This window comes from Mauremys reevesii, linkage group 1, assembly GCF_016161935.1.
Source record: "Mauremys reevesii isolate NIE-2019 linkage group 1, ASM1616193v1, whole genome shotgun sequence".
Taxonomy (NCBI): domain Eukaryota; kingdom Metazoa; phylum Chordata; order Testudines; family Geoemydidae; genus Mauremys; species Mauremys reevesii.
Window position 1 is genome coordinate 5,679,007 of NC_052623.1, and position 11,199 is coordinate 5,690,205.

General features: G+C 47.0%; 1 protein-coding gene across 1 annotated transcript; it reads left to right on the forward strand.

The window, feature by feature from the left end:
• LOC120387961 (olfactory receptor 52R1-like) lies at positions 1 to 948 on the forward strand. Its single transcript, XM_039509400.1, has one exon. The coding sequence runs from the start codon at positions 1 to 3 to the stop codon at positions 946 to 948; it is 948 nt and encodes a 315-aa protein (XP_039365334.1).
• Positions 949 to 11,199: the final 10,251 nt, after the last annotated feature.

Genomic DNA, 11,199 nt, shown 5'->3' on the forward strand with positions numbered 1-11,199 from the left:
ATGTCAGGTTCCAACACAACCGATTTCACTAACCCCTCCACCTTCAACCTGCTGGGTATTCCTGGCCTGGAGGCGACCTATGTCTGGATCTCCATCCCCTTCTGCACCATGTACATCATAGCCATGATGGGGAACTTCACCATCCTGTTCATCGTGAAGATGGAACCGAGCCTCCATGGGCCCATGTACTATTTCCTCTGCATGCTGGCCATCGCTGACCTGCTCCTGTATACCTCCATCCTGCCCAAAATGCTGAGTATCTTCTGGTTCAATTCCAGGGAGATCGATTTCAGAGCCTGCTTCACCCAGATGTACTTCATTCACTGCTTCTTAGAGATGGAGTCTGGGATCCTCATGGCCATGGCTTTGGATCGCTACGTGGCCATCTGCAACCCCCTGAGATATTCCACCATCCTGACAAAGTCCTTTGTGGCCAAGCTAGGCCTGGCTGTGCTGCTGCGTGGCAGCCTGGTTGTACTGCCCTATCCCTTCCTGGCTAGTCAATGGCCATATTGCAGAACCAATATCATCCCCCAGCCATACTGCGTGCATATAGCCGTGGTGAATCTGGCCTGCGCTGACACCCGCATCAGTAGTTACTATGGCCTCTTTGTGCTATTCTGTGTGAAGGGTCTGGATATGTTTTTTATCGCCGTGTCCTATACCCAGATCCTCAGGGCCATCTTCAGCCTCCCCACAAAGGACGCCCGGCTCAAGACTTTTGGGACCTGCATCTCCCACCTTTTTGTCATTTCAGCCTTTTACATCCCAGTGCTCTTCATCTCCCTCATGTACCGGTTTGGCCGGAATGTACCTGGGCATATCCACATTCTCATTGCCAACATGTACCACTTGATACCCCCCCTGCTAAACCCCATCATCTACGGGGTGAGGACCAAACAGATCCGGGACAGGCTGCTTCGGCTCTTTATTCATAAAGGGGCCTAAAGATCTCTCCTGGTTCTCTGAGTCTCAGACTGAGCACAGTGCACAGCTGGCTGGTGACATGATGCTGGGCCCTCTTCCCTGAACCAGTGACTGGTTCAAAGTGATATTAAATCCTTTCCTGCCCTTACTGTGCTGTGTCAGCCTGACAAACTGAGGAATCGGTCTGTGTAGAACTCGCTAACTTACAGGATTGCCACCTTCCTAATTGCTGATAACTAGACCTGTCATCAATATAGAGAGAAAGATAGCATAGCATCCCTCCTTGGCAGCTGTACGGAATCGCCTTACCTGTAAGGGGTCAAGTGTTTCAAATAACCTAACTGGCATCTGACCAAAAGGACCAATGAGGAAAGAAGATACTGTCCAATCCAGGGAGGGGAGGGGGTCGTGCTCTCTCTTTGTTGTTCCCTCTCGAGACGGAGGGAGAGACCAAGCAGGTACAACATTTCCTGAAAATATACCTGGAATAATAGATCTAAAATCACAGAAATTGTAACTAGGCACGGAAATGTGGGTTTTGTGTTTTTGTTTTGTTTTGTTTTAACTACTCTGCCTTCAAGCAAAGAAAAAAACTTCAGGTGCTTTTGTTAAAAAAAATATTGTGTCCTCTAAACAAAAACAAAAAACAAACATACAAACAAACTCCCTGGTTTTCAAGCAGCCAGAAGGAAAAATGTGTCCTTTTAAAATCCTGAGGTCTGTGCTTCTGGTTCAAAATGATCCCACCACTGCCACCATGTCAGTGTTCCCCCCTAATTCTGAACTCTGGGGTGCTCATGTGGGTACCCTGATGAAAGACCCCCTAAGCTTACATTCTACAAGCTTAGGTTAGCACTGCACATTTTTTTCCCTTATCCTTGGACGATATTGCTGCCACCACCAAGTGATTTACCCAAAAATCAGAGCAGGGTCACTTGAAATCCCTATCCCGAAAATATCCCCCCAAGTTCCTTCCCCCCTTTTCTGGGGCGGCTTGAGAATAATCTACCAACCAATTGGTTAACAATGTGAGCAGAGACCAACCCCTTTGACTTCAGGAGCACTTTATATATAAAGAAAAGGTAAACGAATCACACCTGCAAAATCAGGATTTCTTGTAAGTGTACAGGGTAATAAAAAGATTAAAAACACAGAGGACTCTCCCCTGGACTCAGCTTGACAGTACAAAAATGGGAATAAAATTATCTCTGTAGCACAGAAGAATTTACGAGCCAAAACAAAGATAACTTTACATATGTCCTTGCCTAGTTACAATTTCTGTGATTTTAGATCTATTATTCCAGGTATATTTTCAGGAAATGTTGTACCTGCTTGGTCTCTCCCTCCGTTAGGAGAGGGAACAGCAAGCTAGCTACTAAGGAGGGATTCTATGCAACCCTTCTCTCTATATTTATGGCAAGACCACTGAAGCCATGTGCCCTTCCTTGCCTACTCCGCAAGGCCCCTCACCGTGTCCCAAGTATTCTCACAAGGCCCCGCTCCCTTCTCCACCTCTTCCCCCACGGCCCCACCACTGTCCTGCCCCTTTCCCCAGAGTCACAGCCCTGTTGCTCGCTCCTTTCCTCCCCAACCCCATCAACGTTCTGGATCATCTCGACCTCCCTCCTCCGCAGCTGCTCTTTCTCTGCTTGGGGGCTGGGACAGGAGCTGCTGCAGGCTGACAAGGAGCCTGCAGTGAGTGCAGCAAGGACGCAGTGCTGGGGCCAACAGGCGGATGAGAAGCGGAGAGGGAAGCCAGGAATCCATATAAGAGAAGCTGGGGGTTGGGACCAGGGTTGTGTGGCAGGCGGGTGAGACTGTGCATCCTACAGCTCGTGGGCCCTAAAGCTCAGCTACGGAGTCCTGAGGGCAGAGACCCTTGTTTGGCTTATTTCTTTAGGTTTCGGTTCCCTTTTGTTCCTCCCGGCTGGTGGCCTGTAGCAGGCAGGGCCCTGCACTGGGTGTGGGATGGGAGCCCTTTGCCCTGAGCCAAGTCTCGGGGGCAGGGCCTGGGATCAGCTTTGAAGCTAGGAGGACAACAGCTGGGAGAGGCAGAAGGATGGTCCCCTGCATTAGCTAAGGGTTAAGTAGAAATCTAGGAAACCGCTGGGGAACAGAGATGTTATTAGGGAGCAAAGGCACAGACGAGCTCTGCTTCTGTGCTTGATAGATAAATGGCAGCACCTCTCTACGCTTGATAGATTTAGGGGGACCATCTCCCTTCCCTTCTCCTTGTTAAGGGTTTGATATGGTTGCAGCTGCCTAAGGAATGTGGGGATGTAAAGGGTTATCTCCCCTGCCCCTCATTTCCCAGCTACACAGGCATGTTGGGGTCATGGCCCCTTCCTCCTTTCCCTGCAATCTGCTCATCCAGGGAGTTCATGATTGCAAGTATAGCACAAAATGTATCTTCAATGTAAACATTATCTGTAGAATATGCTAATGCTGTGACCAGTAATCAGGGGCAGGGATAATTATATTCAGTATAGGGTTATTAATATTCACTGTATGGGCGTTCATATTACTCCATATCGGTTTGGGGGGTGTTGTAATAAATATAGAAATTTCCATACTAACTTAGATAAAAAGTTTGTGCTGTAACTAATCCAGTGCTTACTCGACAATTGAGTCGAAGGGAACAGGTATTGCAGTAAAGAAGCCCGTACTCCAATCCGCCTCTGGGTCAAGCTGTTCTTCCCACACTGGGCAGAGGCCGGGGTGGCTTCAGTGCCCCACAGGGAGGGAGATAAGCGGCACAGCTCCCATTAGCCGGCAATTTACACACATAACCAGCACTTACTGGAACTACAGGGCACCGATTGCCAAGCGGCTGAAGTTTCACAGTGAAGCTGAGTCTAACATAAGCTCTGCATGATGTTTTTGATCACTACATCTAGAAGCTCTTTAGCAAGGCTGCTAGGCAGCGTTATCCCCATTTTATCGATGGACTGAGCCACGCAGAGGTAAAATGATTTACCCAAGGCCACACAATTAGTCAGTGGCACAGCTGAGAATAAGAACCGGGAGTCCTGACACCCTCCACCCCACAGCAGCACTGCTCTGGCCATGAACTGGCATTGCTCCTCTGCATTGTGTTAGATGCAGTGAGGCTACTTGTGTGTTGTGATCAGTGGAGTTGCTGTCCTTTTTAAACAGGAGGGATTTATTAAAGAAACAGCTAAAAACTACAGCCACAAAAACAGGTTTCCACACAGCTCAGTTTTCAGCCTTCTTTTGCTTGTTTACCAGGGACCACATGCTGCCTGGAACTCTGCACAGAGCATAGAGATCAATGATGTGCTCCGAGGAGCCAATTCCTTGCAGCATGTGACTTGAAGGTCCTGATTAGGACTTTTCGATAGCAACACATTAGAAACTATAATCATCTCGGTTAATGCATGGAGAGGCTGTGCCCAAGGACACCCAATGAATCCATGGCAGAGCTGGGTCTCTTTGCTCCCAGCTCACTGCTCTCTGCGGATACTTTATCTCTAGTTAAATGTCTTCACCCAAATCCTCATCTCGTGTAAGTGGTTGCAGCCCCACTGAAATCAGTAGAGATCCCCAGCACTAGAGAAACCAATGGAGAGAGAGCTCCATGCCTCTGTGCTGCTGCATGGACTGTACAAGCCAGGTCTGAGAGAGACTAAGCAAGGGATTGTCAGCTAGGGACTCATGGGGTATCTTCCCTGCTCAAGACACTTCCCTTCCTGCTGCCTCAGTTTCTTCATCTGTAAAAGGGGGATATCTCCAGGGAGTAGTGAGCAAGAGTCTGTGACTCACCTATCAGTGGTGAACTCTGTGTTCATGTGTCACCGTGCCTCAGTGGGACATAGCTGAGAGAGCCAAATTCAGGACGAACTGCTGAGAAATGGACAGACTCACCCCAGGCTGATGGTTATTCTATCATTAGATTATACCAAGCAAGCAAGAAATATTAATTTCTGCCTCACCACCCTGGTTAACTAGAAGCCAAAAGTGCAGTCTCATGAGGCATCCCAGCCCTTGGCTCATCACTCGGACACTGGACTCCATGATGAATGGTCAGTGAAAACCAATTTCACCACATATAGGGTCCTTCTAATCTCAAGAGACTAGCCACTTAGCCAGGACAGTGTATAACTAAGATCTTACCCAGTGATGACTCTGCTGCCAATCCTATAGCAATTAAAAACTAAAGGTTTAATAATAAAATAAAAGAACCAGAGCTATAAATGGTTTATAGGTCAGATACATGCAAGTGATTTTTCTGTGTTCATAGGTGAGAATCATAGCAGTGATGGAATAAACTGCTGGCTTGCAAAAGTCTCTGTAGAAATTACCCAAGCTGGTTGCTGGTCATCAGTCTTTGTTCAGAGCTTCCATGTCGGAAACCCAGAACTGAAGACAGGATGGAGATGTCTCAGTGGTTCTTCCATATCCTCTGCCCTGTGCATGGAATTTTACTGTCCCAAACAAACCCCATACCACAAATCACCAATATTCATAACTTCAGACACAAAGATGACACATGCCTATTAACAGGATAGTCATACTCAGGGAATCATAGTTTTCCCATTGACTCCTGACAGGACATACTTTGCACAAGATTTGTTGCAACTGTATAACAGTGGTGACAACAGTGATAAAAATGGTCATATTCAATCATACAGAATCACACCATGTTCTTGTTCCATGATGGTGCGACAGCTGCCAGCCAGCTAAGGAAGGGGCTTTGCCCAGGTTCTAGCAGGGCAAGCAGCTGGGACACTGGAGCCACTGGAGGATAAGAAGAGCAGATAAAAAGAGCAGATGCAGGAAGCCTGGTTCTTGTTCAAAGAAAGGAGGAAAGATGTTTTTTTTTTAAAGCGAGAGCTGGACCTCTGTGAACTTGGCTGTTTCCTCCAGGCATCCCAGCCGGCCCCCTTGGCTTTGAACAACTTGCCCGGAGAGGGGATCTTGTGAGAGTCCCTGTGTTTTCTGGGACTAGCCCAAGAACAGACCTCCTGTGATGGTATCCCCAGGGTGCAATCAGGACTGTGGGACAGCTGAGCTCTCTGTCCCACCAACCTGGGGTGTCCCTCTCTCATGTGATGCTGAGTCAAGCCACAAACCTCTGGCAGGTGCTGCGCTTACACAGCCATCCACAGGCAGGGACACACCCCACTGAGTTACATGAATAAACTCCCAGACACTCATAATTAACGCTCAAGCCAATTCCCCCCAGCTGCCGAGCCTTGCAAGCCAGAACTGCACTGTCCTGCCCTGGTCCGAAGCCTGGCCAGTGTAAGGTCATTCCCCACTTCGCCCCTCCCTCGATGTGGAGAGGACACACACTAACCTTTGAAACCTGAGCTGAGATTTCCCAAGCACTTGAACCAAAACACATGATGATGCTTGTCGGCAGCATTTTGGTGGCGACGCCTAAAGACGTTGTCACTTCTCGGCGGGATTTCGGCGGATGCTCGTCTGCTGGCCACAGTCCTTGGTGGCTCGTCGTCCGGCGCCCGCCAGACGAAAAAGGTTGGGGACAACTGGGCTATAAATAAAAAACTGAATAATAATGGGGGATTTAAACTATGCCTATATTGGCTGGGTACATGTCACCTCAGGACGGGATGCAGAGAGAAAGTTTCTTGACACCTTAAATAACTGCTTCTTGGAGCAGCTAGTCCTGCAACCCGCAAGAGGAGAGACAATTCTTGGTTTAGTCCCAAATGGAGCACAAGATCTGGTCCAAGAGATGAATACAGCTGGGCCGCTTGGTAATAGTGACAATAATATAATTAAATTTAACATCCCTGTGGCAGGGAAAACACAACAGCAGCCCAGCACTGTAGCATTTACATTCAGAAAAGGAGACTACACAAAAATGAGGAAGTTAGTTAAACAACATTAAAAGTTCCAATGCCAAAAGTGAACTCCCTGCCAGCTGCTTGGAAACTATTTAAAGACACCATAAGAGAGGCTCAATTTAAATGTACACCCCAAATTAAAAAAAAATAGTAAACCATGATTTGAGAACTTCAGTAGCTCAGACATAGGTCAGGGAGTTGTTACAGGAGTGGGTGTGTGAGATTCTGTGGCCTGCGTTGTGCAGGAGGTCAGACTAGATGATCGTAATGGTCCCTTCTGACCTTAAAGTCTATGATTCTATGATTCTCCTGACCCTTAGCTCCGCATCCAGATGGAGCTCCCTCTTCCACCACCTCTTTTTGGCAAATCTAGTTCTTTTTGTAGTGCCCCTCCCTGGTACCACCCCTTCCAATATATGATCGTGTTCCATTCTGGGGGAGTCTGGAGTCTAGGGGCAATGAGACCACTTCTTTTGTACCTGATGAGAGGCATAAGGAGCAGGGATACTTTTGGCCAAGGATGCTTTCTTGGAGAAATTGTGTCTCCTCCTCAGACTTTCCAGCTACTCGATTCTCCCCTTATCTTGTTACTGAAAGGCAAGGCTACCGGCTGTGGGTTGTGGGGGGAGAAGGGGAGTGCGGCCTGGTGCTTTCATTTACATTCTCTTTCTTGCCTATTCTGCCTGTTTAAACTAAAAGTAAGGCCAGAAGCAAGATTATCATTGTTTATCTTTACCCGATTTACTTCACATTCTTCTAACAATATGGACAAGGGTGATCCATGGATATAGTGTCCTTGGATTTTCAGAAAGGTCTCTCACAAAAGACTCTTAAGCAAAGTAGATAGGAATAAATGGTCAGTTTTCAGGCTGGAGAGAGGTAGTTATAAATGGATCTCACAAAACTGGGTGACTGAGCAATTAAAATACATGAGCAATGAAATACATGAAATACATTATTGATAAATGCAAAGTAATGAACACTGGAAAACATAATCCTGAATATACATATAAAATGGCGGGGTCTAAATGAGCTGTTTCCACTCAGGAAAGAGATCTTGGAGTCATTGTGGACAGTTCTCTGAAAATATCCACTCAATGTGCAGCAGCAGTAAAAAAAATGAACAGAAAGTTGGGAATCATTAACTAACGGATAGATAATAAAGCAGAAAATGTCATATTACCTTTATATAAACCCATGGTACGCCCACATATTGAATATACGCCGATGTGGTTACCCCATCTCAAAAATATATATATTGGAATTGGAAAAGGAGCATAAAAGGGCAACAAAAATGATTAGGGTATGGAACAGATTCCATATGAGGAGAGAGTAATAAAAGTGGGACTTTTCAGCTTTGAAAAGAGAAGACTAAGGAGGGATATGTCAGAGGACTATAAAATCATGACTATTGTGGAGAAAGTAAATAATGAAGTGTTATTTCCGCCTTCCGATAACACAAGAACTAGGGGTCATCAAATAAAATTAATAGGCAGCAGGTTTAAAACAAACAAGAGGCATATTTCTTCACACAACTCACAGCCTACCTGTGGAACTCCTTGCCAGTGGATGTTGTGAAGGCCAAGACTTTAACAGGATTCAGAAAAGAATTAGATAAATTTGTGGCGGATAGGTCCATCGATGGCAAATAGCCAGGACGGGCATGCATGGTTACAATAACCTCTGTTTGCAAAGAAGCTGGGATTGGGTGACAGGTGATGGATCAAATGATTCCCTGTTCTGTTCATTCCCTCTGGGGCACCTGGCATTGGCCACTGTCGGAAGACAGGATACTGGGCTGGATGGATCTTTTTCTGACCCAGTCTGGTCGTTCTGATATATGTTCTTATGTCTCTCTCGAGAAAGCGCTGACCTGTCCTATGCACCTTGCTCCAGCAGAGGGCTCACAGCTGACAGTCCGACGTGGAAATAGGCACCTCTCTCCAGCCCATGAGCCAGGCCTCTAGAGGCCCAAATCACTGGGATTTAGGTGCTTAAGGACCTTTGTGAACCACTAGAAAAAAACCCATTGGATGATGATTCCCCATGGACCCTACTGGGTGCTGTTTACCATCCCCCATAGTTACCAGTGGACTGGAAAGAAGTTCATGTGACCTGAGTGCATCATCCTGCTTCTTTCCAAATACAGCACAGAAAGGTTTACTGAACATTTTTGCCCTGCGTGTATTACTATTAACAGTCTATTGCTATTAACAGTGTTACCATCTCCATCTAGTGAAGGCCTGTACTCCACCTTGAACAGTATGTTGCCACCACCAAGTGATTTAAACAAACATTCAGAGAGGCCCACAAAGGGAATGACACCTGTATATACACTAATCTGTAATGATTCCGGACCACCGCCACCACCTCCCTCCACCCTTCCCCCACACTGCACAGATATGTCTTCCCATGTGTGTCTCCACATTCTTTAAAATATTAATAAATGCATTTTTTCTTTGAAAGCGTTCTTTATTGCACTTACTGAAAGCAAGCATAGCGCAGAAAAGCAACAGATACTGCTAGTCAGTGAATCATTTGGAGCAATCACAGATGCCTAATCGCACTGGGACCACTGCACTCACATGCATGGCACCAAACATGACTGGTTTTCAACAACGAATTGCTGCCTCAAGGCAATTCTGATCCTCACGGCCCTGCACTGGGCCCCTCTAATAGCCCTGTTCTCTGGCTGTTCAAATTCAGCTTCCAAGCGCTGAGCCTCAGCAGTCTATGCCTGAGTGAGCTGCTGTCAAGGCTCCGCATGCATGGCTTCGTGAACCACGGCATCAAGGGTTAGGCGGGGTCTCCCAGGATCACAATGGGCATTTCGACTTCCCCTACAGTGATCGTCTTCTCTGGGAAAAAAGGCTCAGCTTGCAGCTTCCTGAACAGGCCTGTGTTCCGAAAGAGTTGTGCATCGTACATCTTTCTGGACCAGCCTGTGTTAATGTCCATGAAACGGCCGTGTTGATCCACAAGTGCCTGGAGAAACATTGAGAAATACCCCTTCCTATTAAAGTACTCAGAGGCTAGGTGGTCTGGGGTAAGAATTGGAATATACGTGCCATCTATCGCCTCTCCACAGTTAGGGAACCCATCTGTGCAAAGCCATCCACAGTGTCGCACACGTTGCACAGAGTCAAGGTTTGTTTGTTTGCTTGTTTGTTTGTTTGTTTGTATGAGCAGGATGTGATTAATGTCCCTGCAAACTTGCATCAACATGAGTCCAATGATCGACTTCTGCACTCCGAATTGGTTAGCTACCGATCAGTAACTCACTGGAGTAGCCACCTTCCACAGTGTGATCACCCTGCACTTCTCCCTCATCAGGGCAGCTCTCATTCTCATGTTCTTGCACCACAGGGTGGGGGCAAGCTCATCACAGTCCCATGCAAGTGTTAGTTTCTTTTCATACAAACAGTCTTCAGCCACTGATCATCATCCCAGACTTGCATGATAATATAATCTTCATTAATGATCTGGAGGTTGGGGTGGACTGCACCCTTTGCAAGTTTGCAGATGGCACTAAACTGGGAGGAGTGGTAGATACACTGGAGGGTAGGGATAGGATACAGAGGGACCTAGACTAATTAGAGGATTGGGCCAAAAGAAACCTGATGAGGTTCAACAAGGATAAGTGCAGAGTCCTGCACTTAGGATGGAGAAGCCCATGTACTGCTACAGGTTGGAGACCAAGTGGTTATGCAGCAGTTGTGCAGAAAAGGACCTAAGGGATGAAAACATGGATATGAGTCAACTGTGTGCCCTTGTTGCCAAGTAGTCTAATGGCATTTTGGGCTGTATAAGTAGGAGCTTACCAGCAGATTGAGGAACGTAATCATTCCCCTCTATTCGACATTGGTGAGGCCTCATCTGGAGTACTGTGTCCAGTTTACAGCCCCACACTGCAAGAAGGATGTGGAAAAATTGGGAAGAGTCCAGCGGAGGGCAACAAAAATGATTAGGGGGCTGGAGCACATGATTTATGAGGAGAGGCTGAGGGAACTGTGATTGTTTAGTCTGCAGAAGAGAAGAATGAGGGGGGATTTGATAGTTGCTTTCAATTACTTGAAAGAGGGTTCCAAAGAGGATGGATCTAGACTGTTCTCAGTGGTACCAGATGACAGAACAAGGAGTAATGGTCTCAAGTTGCAGTGTGGGAGGTTTAGGTTGGATATTAGGAAAAAAAAAATTTCACTAGGAAAACCTCCTTCCTTAGAGGTTTTTAAGGTCAGGCTTGACAAAGCCCTGGCTGGGATGATTTAGTTGGGGATTGGTCCTGCTTTGAGCAGGGGGTTGGACTAGAAGCTCCTGAAGTCACTTCCAACCCTGAGATTCTATGATTCTATGATCCCACCACCAGGGGCGGCTCTAGAAATCACACTGCCCCAAGCAGCGCAGTGGGCTGCGCCGCCCTTCCGCGGTCCTGCGGCGG

Excerpts from the sequence above, each read along its gene's own strand:
- LOC120387961 (XM_039509400.1), top strand. The coding sequence starts at position 1 with ATGTCAGGTTCCAACACAACCGATTTCACTAACCCCTCCACCTTCAAC.